General features: G+C 42.4%; 1 protein-coding gene across 1 annotated transcript; it reads left to right on the top strand.

Annotated features, from left to right (window-relative positions):
- The first annotated feature begins 326 nt into the window (after positions 1-326).
- ednrba (endothelin receptor Ba) lies at positions 327-7,724 on the top strand. Its single transcript, XM_012840848.3, has 7 exons — positions 327-1,299; positions 2,235-2,347; positions 2,758-2,962; positions 4,445-4,594; positions 4,965-5,098; positions 7,034-7,142; positions 7,549-7,724. Exons 1-7 carry the CDS (start codon positions 862-864, stop codon positions 7,684-7,686), a joined length of 1,287 nt encoding a protein of 428 aa, XP_012696302.2. The 5' UTR covers positions 327-861; the 3' UTR covers positions 7,687-7,724.
- The last annotated feature ends 6,284 nt before the right edge of the window (positions 7,725-14,008 follow it).

Below are 14,008 nucleotides of genomic sequence, written 5' to 3'. Positions count from 1 at the left end.
TGGTAAACATGTCTTAAGATTGAATTTATAAAAAAAAAATGGGAAAGACTTTGCTGCCGTTATCACCTAACAGCTGGACTTAATGAACAAATAAGCAGGGCAACAGAAACATATATCAGTAACATCACTGCTAGTTTAATTGCATTTGTATGGTTCAATTTCACTGTTACACATCATGTGATCCCTTTATTTCAATGCAGATGTGAATTAAAGTTGCCTGGATAGTGTATCAGTGTACTCAAGGCAAGTGTATAAGTGTTGACAAATGTTGACTTCTGTTGGAGAAGTCACATAATGACAGCGCCCAGCTCCTCCGTTCGTTGTAGGGCGCTCCTCTACTTGTAGGAGGGGTCGGTAGCAGACTATAATTTCTGTAACTGATGACGCTCGGCGCATAAAACTGTTAAACGCTGAAATAGGGGTTTCACAGTGGTAGGAGTTGGATCGCTTTCTACAATCACTTAAAATTAGGAGAGAAATGGAGGAACAAATAATATCGCAATTCATATCCCAATGAAGAGGAACTGTCGTTGGATCATTTGGGGAAACACGCTCTATATGAAGGAATTTGGCGCAACAAGTTCCAAGAAGGATGCCAGCAGTCTAAACTGAAGTAGACCCTTTTTTATTCTGAAATAGAAAAAAAACGACCTCCTTTGATACCTTTAGTTTTAATAATAAGTAACCTATATATGCATAACGTAAGTTGTGAACTTTGCAAGGCATCAACAATGTTTTGCAAAAGTTAGCGGAGTGGTATCTTTACATTGTTTTACAAGCTTTGATATACATTTTCTCACTAGAAAAGACCGGTTTCTTTTCCCTCACCAAGGCCCATTTTTTTTAAATCCACGCAGCGTGATGGCAAAGATTAATTTCGCATTGTTTGCATATCTTATCGTGGCGGGACACTGTCTAGCGGTTTGCGCTCAAGCCAAACCAGATCCACAACTGCGGCAAGTTTCCCACGATGTTCCATCGGGACCCGCTTCTGCCACTGCAAGACCCGGAGGCAGCAGAAACCCTTTCATGGGTCAAAACATCTCCATTCCTCGGCGGCCTAGACTTCCACCACCTCCAATGTGCACAGGACCCACAGAAATCCGCGACACTTTCAAGTACATCAACACGGTGGTGTCCTGTCTCGTGTTTGTTGTTGGCATAATCGGAAATTCCACGTTGCTGAGAATAATCTACAAGAACAAGTGCATGAGGAACGGACCTAATATCCTAATCGCCAGCCTGGCTCTTGGAGATCTGCTACATATAGTGATTGACATCCCCATCAATGTATACAAGGTGAGCCTTTTATTATTATAATTAAGCCTATGTAATTACCACCATCATAACCAGCAAAACAACTGACTTACTATAGTGTTCTGTGCTGGCAACATGATGTATAACTATAGTTAATTCTCTTTGGCTTCTCAAGCGCTTTTTAAGTGGTGTTTTGGTTGCCTTGGTCCACTAATAATATTGATGATTGATAATTGTCATGTTTGCCATATAATGTTAAAGTTTGCGCCCCCCTGTTTTTCTCTCTCTCATTCTGAGATTGGTTTTGGAACCATATTCTGTGAAATGCTGTCAAGACACTTGCTGTTTTCACACATGTGTCCTCAATTTGCGCTCCACATCAATTTTCCCATCAAATCCCCCAATAATGTGTCCACAGAGATGGGGTGTTGTTTTTCAGAGCTGCTTGATCGCACTGTGGCTGTTTACATAAAGGTTATTTGAGAATACCATGACTCCAGCTCCATCGTACCACTTTATTTTGCTTTGTCCAAGGATTATTCACATGCTACTGTCAATATGCTTTGCATCTTTAAACAATTAAGATTTGAATTGACAGACACATGTGTTTCCAATAGCATTGGTAAAGAATCATGAAACGTCCAAAGGTTGCCCTTGCGTTCGACTTTGTTATTGGGGTAATTTGGTTTCTTTATAACCAGGAGCACTAGCTGTGTGCATGGCAGAGTGAGATTGCTGCGTGGATCTAGAGGGCCTAATATCAGTACCGTGAACTGATGAACAAAATAAGCCGCTGGATTTGTGTCCCTCGGGCTATGAGTAGTATTTAACTCTTTGTGTACAGAACTTATGACCTTAAATTCCAAACAGTGGGTCACACCACCCCTTTGAGTGTACGGAGAAACCGATGTCAGGATGCCTACCCTGAAACTGACACGATTAGCATTTGTGTTTCTGACTACTGATTTCTCCCTCAGCTCTTGGCAGAAGATTGGCCGTTTGGGGTTGGAGTGTGCAAACTGGTCCCGTTTGTTCAGAAGGCTTCGGTTGGAATTACAGTGTTGAGTTTGTGTGCATTAAGTATTGACAGGTACATTTTTTTTCCATTTTAATCATATTCATAATTAAAAGCATGTTTGTTTCCTTGGAAACGATTACTGCTTTAATTAATGCATGAACGTGATGTTTATACTGTCAACGGTTTATACTGTGTAAGTGTTAAATTAAAAAACCTAAATGTGACACTCCAAGGCTTTGAGAGCTTTACAATTTTAAAATGCATTGAACAATGCTTGTTGTCAGTTTCAGCTTGTTTAAAGTCATTCCTCTCATGCATTCTGAAATCAGATTCTCAGCAAAATAATTGGCAATTTAGACATCTTGTGTGTTTTTGTGTGTTTTTGGATGTAGCCTCTGTGCTCTTAATGCTGTGGTTCCCAGTAACAGATGTTTGTAACCTCAGCTCCAACCCCTCTTCACTACTGTGGTTACCCTCTGCAGGTATCGAGCCGTGGCATCCTGGAACCGCATTAAGGGCATCGGCGTACCCAAATGGACCGCAATCGAGATCATACTGATCTGGGTGTTGTCAATCACCCTGGCAGTTCCAGAGGCCGTGGCCTTCGACATGATCACCATGGACTACAAAGGGGAGCATCTGAGGATCTGTCTGCTGCATCCCATGCAGAAAACACAGTTTATGCGGGTAAGAGTACGCACTTAACCCCCTACTCGCTTTGCATTTACAAGCCAAAACGAGTTCAAAGTTCAAAGTTCTGAACTTAATTTCGAGACAGGTGCTATAAACAAGCTACCCACTCCCCCTCTCCCCCCCCCCCCCCATCTGATTTATATTTCATGCCAATGCAAAATCATTTTCATTATTACTTGCAGACAAAATATAAAGCAATTGCTACTTCACCAATAGACTGTATTAAATATGTAAAATTTAAATATTTTGAAAATATAGCAAAGTCCTGCAATGTGGAAACAGTCTAAAAAGTCTATAGTGCGAACAACAATAAAAACAGAAATACACAATGTGTTGGTGTGACAACAGAGATGACACCATGGCAACGGGATGATTCCATTGGCCTTGATCCATGCAGGGTGTTTTTTTTTCAGAATGTCACCAAGCACGAATAGTATATTTCAGCACAAAAACTACTGCAAGCTAGCCAAACGAAAGAAAAATGAACAGGATTCAGTGCAGCATGGTGTCATATTTGACATCTTAAGACGGAGAATGTGAGAACAGGAGCCGCTGTTAGGCTGAGGGGAACTCCCAGGCTGACTCAAACAATGTGACCAACAAGTTGGAACGGTTTTAACATGATAGAGTGAAGAATGGGGCAGATTCCTGTTTTGATGCACCAAGTGTCCTACATTAATGACTGAAATGTCTGATAGCTGCAGTAACCAAATTGGTAAGGTTGGTTTATTCTAGTTGATGTCTAGTTAACAATTTGCAGAAGGCGAAAAAGAAAGCGCTGTTATGATCAATCAGTTTAGCCAACTCTAGTGCAGATTTTTTGTTGTTGTAGTAATCACATTAACAAACAGCTGGCTATCGCTTGCAATGCACAACTGGCCTTTATGTTAGCTGGATAAGCTAGTCCATTAACCGCTGCAAGAGATAGCCTAACAGGATTCATAGTCAGGATTCATAGACTATATATAGCCCACTGTGTTTCATGGTGTATTTAATTTAATTTAAATTTTTTATTAACGTTTCAAACCACACAGGGGCGTAACTATAGGGGGTGCAGCAGGTGCGGTCGCACCTGGGTCCGTGGGTCTTGGGGGCCCGCAGCCGTGGGCCATAGACATATTTACATCAATCTAAATAGTCTGAAGGCGGAATATGTGCGCGGGGGGAGGGGCGTGGTGGCGGCGGCGGTTACAAAATGAAAAAAGGGGGTACGGGACTGTAAAATGTTTGGGAACCACTGCCTTACGCCACTGACTAGGGCCCGTCATAATAGCCTGCACCTGGGCCCGCCGTAACTACGTTACGCCAATGAAACCACCACCACAACCCTCTTCTCAAATCTTCTCTTCTCTCTATATCGTCACCTTCCTAAAATAATTGCCTCAGTCTTTTTTGGCCGAAAATGACTTTTTTGCCTAAATCATATCAATCATGTTGCTTTTATGCAGTAAGTGTGATGTTTGTCACTCCTTCTAGTTCTATAAGACGGCTAAAGACTGGTGGCTGTTCAGCTTCTACTTCTGCATGCCACTGGCGTGTACAGCTGTCTTTTACACCCTCATGACCTGCGAGATGCTGCGCAAGAAGAACGGCATGCAGATCGCCCTCAGCGACCAACTCAAACAGGTCTGTGGACATCATTTCACACACACACACACACACACACACACACACACACACACACACACACACACACACACACACACACACACACACACACACACACACACACACACACACACACACACACACACACAACCATACATGCACACACACATTTCAGTATCCATTTATTGACTCCAGTATTTGTAGCTTTTGGATCTGATGGAATATTTGGATACCAGCACTAGTGTAATAGGCTATACACACATACACACAGTCCCCACTTGACCTTAAAAACATTTCCAACAGGTCTATGGATGCCATCAGCCACACACACACACACATGTTTCGGATCCCAGCATTGGTTCTATGCTAATCAGGAGTTTGTCCACAGAGACGTGAGGTGGCCAAGACTGTGTTCTGCCTGGTCCTGGTGTTCGCCCTGTGCTGGCTCCCTCTGCATCTCAGCCGCATCCTCAAACTGACCATCTACGACGAGGCAGACCCCAACCGCTGTGAGCTGCTCAGGTAAGGCAGGAATAGTTATGACATTAGAAGGCTACAAGATTATCCGATAATCCAAGATGGTGTCGCACTAGTAGCACTCTGTTGCAGAAGCTCCAGTTAAGTGGTCTTGTGACTTGTGTTCTTGTGTGTCTTGTCGGTCAATACGCTCCATCCGATAAAACATTACATGCTGAGATGGCTACTGTGTGGCTGAACTGATTTCTACTTCCTGGCACTTTTAACTTTAGTTGTGCCGGGTCACCATGCCAATGGGTGACAAGGGGTATTGTTTACCTCGGCGACCAGCTGATAGTGCTCCCCATGCCCACACCACTGCCTGGAGCAAGACCCCAAAAACCCAGATGAGTTGAAGAACAGATTCCGGGTAGGCAGGGCTGGTTCCATGCGGAGAGCAAGGAGGAGGAAATATAAATCATTTCTTCCCTCGAGTGTCATGGGGAATGTGAGGTCCCTGGTGAATAAGATGGACAAGCTCGGGGGGCGCTGCCGAGGACACATAGGGAATATCGGGAATGCAGTGTTGTGTGTTTCACTGTGAGACGTGCCGGCAGGAACATATTTCGGACTCCAGCTCTGCCGTACCTGGCTTCCAGACTGACGGAGATTCCAGACAGAGCAGTAAGAAGAAAGGAGGGGGGACTGCAGTGCTTGTGAACAACAGATGGTGTGATCCTGCACACGTTACTGTGAAGGAGCTTTTCTGTAGCCCGGACATTGAACTGTTAGTTGTGAGTTTGCGTCCATATCATCTGCAGAGGGCGTTCACATGTGCCATCTTTGTTGCTGTTGACTTTCCGCCATCAGCAGTAGCCGACGCGGCGTGTGACATTACCATCAGACTATAAACACAACACCCGAATCCCATCATATCAATTTCTGGAGAGTTTAACCATGCTTCTCTCTCTACCAACTACTCAAAGTTTGACGATAAAGCGTTGGATTTACTTTATGCAAATGTGAATGTGTTTTCAGTTGGAAACTCTGCTGTAATAAGGACCATTACAGGAAGCCATTACTGCCCACCGCAATAGCAGTATATAATGACTCCCCTCTGTGTGACTTATCCTCTGAGTGGCAATGGAAGATGCACATTCTACATTTAATTTGCACAGTTAGAGCAATATATCAAATTCTCTTTTTTTATTCTATTTATTTTATCCAGTAGTAGTTTGTAGTTTTCACCTACCTCAGTGTCTGTTTTTGTGTTTTGTGATTTCTGTGCCTGGTGTAGATATGAGACTACATTAGATAGGTAAGCCTGGTGTAGGTAGGAGGTTGAGATAGGTAAGGTTGGTGTAGATATGAGACCACAATACATAGGTAAGGCTGGTGTAGGTAAGAGGTTGAGATAGGTAAGCCTGGTGTAGGTAGGAGACAGACACATGGTCATGGGGTGTGTAAGGGAGTAACATAAAATTCAGACGTGGAAGTGACAAACAAGATTTTACAAGTGACTATTTTACAATGTTTATTTACATCTGAGACAGAAAATAAGTACTTCCCACAACCTAAATATTTTACATTTTTGAAATTAGCAAAATACTGCATTAGTTTCCAACAGGGCAGTGATAGACACAGACTATGTCTAGTCTGATTTTCAGTCCTGTAAGCCAGGTGTTCCCTTCGAGAGGTATCTGAACAGTCTGCCAGTTTTCCATGGAAAACAATTTTATGAAAAAAAGGATAACTGCAGCTGTGTGATGATCACAAAAAAAACACCTACTTTTCACTCCCCTTGCTATCATAGCACAGCTGAGCGAGCTAGTCAAGTGTAAATAATGTCAATAAGCACTATGTCAAAGTCTCAGGGTGCATCCATGAAATACATATATAATATTCTATTAACATGACAGGTGATATTCATGTCCATGTGTACATTTGTATGTATTTGCCTGCATATTTGTGTGTACACAAACTTTATCTACCCCTGTGCAGTTTCTTCCTGGTGCTGGACTACATAGGGATAAACATGGCTTCCATGAACTCCTGCATCAACCCCATTGCTCTTTATATGGTCAGCAAGCGCTTCAAGAGCTGCTTCCGGGTAAAGACCTTTCAGTAGCCCACTATGTTTACCATTGCTGCTCATTAGAATAAACCATTTGGATAGTTTTGTTGTTGCTATTGCTTTACAGTTTGAATATTTCTAAATGCTAATAATGCTATGCTGGAAGCATTTTCAGAGAAATACCATCTTAAGACACTTTGCCTCTTTAAGTCCATCATTTTTATCAGATATAAAAAAAAAATGTAAACTACATATATAAACATATTATTTCCAATACTGAAAAATGAAATATTACTGTAAATATAACAGCATATTTAACATATTTACAAACATTTGAGCTGCATAATCAGGTTTTTCATGTTTCTTTTTTCTTTTCAAAGCATAAACTGAAGGTCATGTTGTGATGGTGTGATGTTGTGATGTGTTGTCTTGTGTGTCTTAGTCATGCCTGTGCTGTTGGTGCCTGCCCCCTGAGATGCTCTCCATGGACGACAAGCAGTCCTGTCTGAAGCTCAAGCCCACGGACAGGGCCTCGGACCAGAGCAACTCCCGCGTCACCAACAAGTACACCTCCACCTGAGCAAGACCCCCCCCCCACCCCCCATGCCCCCCTCCAGCATCCCCCCCCCCAGTCCAAAGGCACTTCACTGACCCCTAGGCCTCTTCAAAGGGGCTCTTATATATTCTGAAGACCACCCCCCCCCCCCCTTCTCAGGACTGACTATTTGTGAACGCTGGAGGTGGGATTCATTACCGATACCAAATGTCCTCCACAGAAATGTACACTTACAGCAACTCTAAAGGCTTATTTTTCTCATTCTCAGAAACTGGGAAAGGAGGGGGTAATTGTGTTATTCTTATTGGACTGACGTTAACAGACACGGTTCAGTTACAGTTTAAAGCATGTTTTATGTCGTTCCATTTGGTTACCATAGCAACGATGGGGAGCTCTCGACAGCAGTGTTTACCTCTGTTGTGACCGTGCGCTGTACTTTCAGAATGTGTTACAGTCATAATACATAATATATCTCGTGCTGCCTAAAATGTATGCTGGCGTTTACTGAAGCAGTGAACCTTCAGGCCCTAGTGTGTTTTCAGTCCAATGTTTTGGCCCCTGGCTTTTTTAGATTGAGAAAGTATACAAGGAGGCCACTGGTGATTTCTGGATCTGGGGCAGAGCTACAGATATGATTCTTTCTTAGGATATACAGAACCATAATCTTGACAGAGTGATACAGTTCTTGTTATTACAAGAGCACTTGTTATTACAAGAACACTTTGATAGTTATTGCAAGAGCTGTATGTTCACAAGCACTCAACCTACTATATTCTCTATACTCTACTGTTTAAATTCAAATTCAAATATGAACTGATGGTTGTTGGAATGTTAATAACATAATCAAGCTGATGGCGTTCTTTTTATACCACCACCATCACAGTGTATCTGTAAGCAATTCATGTCAAAGACTACAGGCAATCAGGTTTGAGGTTAGTGTCTGTTCTACCCAGAATGCACCACAGTGGGCCACTTGGATCAAATGCCTCTGGTTGTACATTGACTTACTAAATACCCTGTGCTACGCATCTGTGCCTTAGGACCTGCTATTTCTAGTCACAACAATATCAGAATATCTCATGTGGTTGTAAAAGTGCACGCTGAAAGAGAGCAGAAAGGTCGTCTTTTCGCGATGCAATGTTGTGCACTCAATGTGAGTCGCAAGGATGAAAAATCTATTTTCTGTGTTTTTGTTGATGATGCAAAGTCTCAGAGACAATAGTTTTTGTACTTTTGCACTTTTACCGTGAGCGCATAGCTCATTTCTACTGTTGCTGATCTAATAGCCAAGGTAAAGTGTGGGTCAATGGGGTTCCTTTAAATGACTACCATGTTTATGGAGGTCTTGTTTATCTAATGCTGTTGAGACAGTGACTAGTTAGGACCTTCATGTAAGGATTGGTCACTTGACCGTAAACTGGCGGTACTGATACATACAAGCGAAGTGAAACGCTTGCTACGCTTAGAGTTGAGCGTGTGGAAATGGTGTAACAGACTGAAATAACAAGATGTAGTCCTGCCATTTTCAAAATCGAAATCAGGTAAATCAACACTATCAACTATCTGATTTGCTCCTCATTTGCAGAGGATGACATTTTGACCAACTTTTTTCGCTTGCTTCACCCAATCTGCTCGTCTGCTTCACAACAGATATGAATGGAACACAGAACTTTGCTCTGCTCATTTCGCTGGCATGTATCAGTACCATAAGAATATTTTTTCTTAATTTCGAAAAAATAACAACAGCTCTTAACTATTTTCAGAAATGTAAGGCTTTAGTAAAAAGTATCTTACTATAAACTTTTGATGTTATGATAATGTGTATTTCCTTGATATGAAGCATTTTTTTTTCTGGTCATATTAGTTACCTCTTGTAAGTGTATTTCTTGTTGATTACTGATGTATATACTTTGTTTTGCCTTTTTATAATTTGTCTGCAAATATGAGGACACTATTCTACTGAAACAAAGCCTTTCATTGCTTTTAAGAAAGAAATAAAGTAATACAAAAAACAAATGACCTACAAGCTCCCTTTAGCTCACGTAATCCCACACAGCAGTAGCAGAAGATAGATGATATATAGATAGGTAGATAGATAGATAGATAGATGGATACTTTATTAATCCCGAGGGAAATTTAGGTCATCCAGTAGCTTATACACATATACACTTATACACCTCACCGACATACATACATAAATCACATATACGTACATAGGGAGAACATATTCACACGGGGTGATTACAGATACAGAAGGAGAAAGTAGTACTCCTGATCTTTCACATGTGATCTAGTCTCTCGGTCAGCCTCGCCGTAATTGAGCAGGGGTTGCTCCATTTGAACGCTGTCTATAAAGCATGTGTACCACTCCTGGCCCAGAGGAGACTGGCTGCCTTGGCTATGAATAATGTATCATTAGAAGACAGGTGTCAAACTGATCCACCGTCTGGCTTTTGAAGTGTCTCTTAATGTCAGATCCATCAGGAATCTCAATTTATAAAATGCTCAATTGACAGCTGACGCAGGAGAAGGACAAAGAGCCGACAGAATGAGGTCAGATGGAGATATAGAGCAGAGAGTGCAGATCGTAGGACTTGTTTTGGCAGAGGTATAGCGCACGGCGAAGCAATTAGTGGCGCATCCCAGAGCGCGAAGCCCAGAGTCTGAACGGCGTGCGTTCAAGGTCTGCGCTGGACATTCAAATGATGTTCCTCTAAGGCACCTGCATGCTGTCTGCAGATGTTTCTGAAGCATCTCCATGAATATCTTTTCCAAGGCGGCAAGAAGATGAGCCCTTGTGGACCGTGTTTAAGATGTATTCGCTGTAGGCAGACTACCGAGGATTACACATCTTCTCTACCGCCACAGGACATACTTGTTTTCATGTTTTGATGTTTATTTATCAGGGTTAAGAAGCCTGAGCAGCACATCTCTGCTTTTTTTTTACACTGAACAGACACACACACACACACACACACACACACACACACACACTGCTCTTTCAAGCCCTAAGACCTTATGGTTCTCCAGCTCTCTAGTCAGTTTAGGATTCATACTTGTGACCATTCATCCACACAGACAGAGAGACGCAGCAGACATAACTCCTGTGTCAGTCCTCCTGTAAAGGTCCACCATTGGCCGGTGAAGAGACATGATGGGTGACTACACGTGCATCAGAGAAAGCAAGCAGTCACCTGTGGCTCTCTACTTCTGCACAAGAGGCAAGAGATCACTACGGCAACAACTACTAGTGGCCTTTTGCCCACTAGATGGGAAACCGTTCTTACATGCCCTTCAGTCGTCAGGCGCCCACAAGTCCTACCAAGACATTTGGACACACATGTATTACAAGTCCTGTTGTTTTTAATTGAGCTACATAAATAAAATAACTTCACCTGCACAAGGCATCCAAAATGGGTCTTACTGAGATGTCCAGTTACTGTATGTTTATCATGTCCAATACACAGTGAAGTGCTTCTGGATCAAAACAGTATCTTGTGCTCTAACAAGCATGTTAGCTGAGGACGGTTGTTCCCAGAGTACTGTCATCACCTCATTTGCCCTCATAATCATCAGATCTCATGGAGGGTTCAATCTAGGCCAAGGAGAAGAAAAGAGCAACAGTTCAGCATAGCCTTTGGCAACAATCTGATAGTCCACATAAGTCCTTCTAGCCAAACCAATGAAATACCTACTCTGTATCCGAATCAAGATTACTAAATTTCCAAAAGTCCTGATAGTTCAGTTATGTATTGACCTAACCTGTTTAGAGACAGGAAAGATCTAGATGTAAGCGCTGGGAACAAACACGGACTTTCTTCCTCTCCTTCTGGAAGTCATGGGTTTTACATGCCTGTGTCTGCAGGGTATCATGTGAGAAGAACTGAGGACATTGCGCCTTCTCTTGACCTAGGTACACCCCCCCCATCCTCCCCACCTCCTCTCTTCAATCGACTGATCGTCATGCTCAGCATATTACAGCATGAAAGACGTGTTCTGTAGACACGGGGACCAGCCCCTCCTCCCCGCTCCTCGCCGACTGTAAAATTGAGAACAACGGCAGCACTGATGCACACAGCACCGACCTCTTCTCGCTTGGTCTTTGTGAAAACATTCCGTCCCCAGTCAACACCCTTTATCGAATCAGGACTCCCCTTTGACCCTCACCAGCCAATCAAACGTCTCTCGGGCTCAGCGTGCCTTCAGGGGTCCAGTCGGAGTGGAAGCGCCCCTCGTTTTTACAGCTTAATTTGTGTTTTGTCTCTTTGTCTTGCCTGAAGGGTGAGAAATTGTACCGAAGAGTTGCCGAAAAACAGCCACGAGATATGAAGGAAGAAATCCATGTATGTCCTAAAACATTGACTTACATGTCTGAGCAGCATGTATATTTGGCCAGTGTGATTTTGGTTTGTGTAAAAAAGTGTACTCTGAACAGGGTCAACTATTTGGTTCTGTCTTGCTTTCTCTTTAGCCCAGCACAGAATGTGAAGCAAGAAATGGTTAGCTGAATTGGGGAATGAATCAAAACAGCAAAAAAATGTTCTACTTGCGATTCCTTGGGCCACAGAGAAGAAACACACGATAGAATGCATCTGGGTTTATAGAAGAGTGGGCACATCTCAAAACTCAGCAGGATCCCTTTTTACATCAAAGCTTTTTATTGGACGCAGAGCCAGTCTTGTGACCTCTTGTACTCTATCTCAGAAGAATGCTTTAGCTAGGAGTTAGCGCCAACGTCTCAGTGCTTCAGAGTGCTTCCAGATCTTTGAGGTTTGGAGATGTCCGATTGGAGAAGTCCTTACACAGATATACACACACACACACGCACACACACATATACATGTGCAGATATGCTCACACACACACACACACACAAACATATTGGCATGCGCACGTACACACACACACACACACACACACACACACAAACACACACACACACACACACACAAACATATTGGCATGCGCACGTACATACACACACACACACACACACACACACACACACACACACACACACACACACACACACACACACACACACACACACACAAATATACACGCACCATCTCTTTTCATTTATAGCTTAACACATTCCAAATACTTGCGACCACAAGATATCTTGTCTGAATTTGTATGTCCTTTCCAATTTTCTTCCCAATCTGCTCCCCATCAACTTACGCCATTCCCTTTTATTTCGTTATTTGTTCATTTATTTATTTATTTCACTTTCACCAAGGCATTATATTTTTCTCTTTCACGTGTGAGAGACTTCGTTTCTTCCCCTCCTACATCATTCTGTGACTATAGGGCCCTTGCTGTATGTCAACTCTATATAACTCTATGTAACTCTATGTATAACCTTATCTCACCCCAGGCCCTAAACTCTGTGAGGTTTGAAATATGAAGAGGAGGGGGCAAATTATTCTACAGATTTTCCACTGTTGACCAAGAAAACAAGCACACCGCATTGCATACATACTTTCCACGCGTCGTAATAAACTCTAATGTGTTGTGCATTTAATGCGATTTTTATTGATTGGATTTGGATTTGCCAATCTCACAGGTAATTGGATTAGTTCGCCTGGTATTTGACCCGAAGCCATTTCCTGCTGGGTGAATCCCCAACCACTGTCTCCACATTAATGTGGTTGCTAGCATCCGAGAGCGAACCAGGGAGGGGTTCACCAAGTTAAATCTGGCTCATGTTACACCAACATTTTGACAGAAGAGTGAAAATAGTCCTGCATACTTTCGGCTAAGCAGTTCAAACACATTGCAGGAAGAAAAATGTAGAGGCAACCAAATGCCAGAGGACTTGGGCCAACACTGAGTCTAACGGAGGAATGAAGGTTTTGGGCAGGATACCCTTCTTCAGTGTTTCAAGTCGAGGGGTACAAACACATGGAAGCATCTTAGTCATGCTGATCAAGGGGTTTGTCAAACATATGGACATACAGACCAATGGTATAGAGCAGACTCCTAATGGTCCATGAATGTATTTATAATATAGAGTATTCTCTGAGAGTTATAATCTAGTAACAACACAACATCCATTATTTGCATGGCCTATTTCATTTGTCAGATTAGGTACAGTACAGTAAATGGTTTTGTATTTTTTTTAAATGTGGATCACTATGGTGTCTTATGGGAACAAATGTTCGTATGAGAGTCGTATGAAACATTCATATATTATTAATTATATAAAAGGGTTTTCTGCCCTTTGAAACTGCTTAATCCATTGTTTCATGCCTTATGCAAAAGGACCATTAAATGTACAGTATATCTCTATTTTCTCTCGAACACATGCCAGCATATGGTTCCTTATCTTTAGTTTGAAAGAATC

This window comes from Clupea harengus, chromosome 21, assembly GCF_900700415.2.
Source record: "Clupea harengus chromosome 21, Ch_v2.0.2, whole genome shotgun sequence".
Taxonomy (NCBI): Eukaryota; Metazoa; Chordata; class Actinopteri; order Clupeiformes; family Clupeidae; genus Clupea; species Clupea harengus.
The sequence above is the reverse complement of the archived record's forward strand: the minus strand, read 5'-3'. Positions and strand labels throughout refer to the sequence as shown.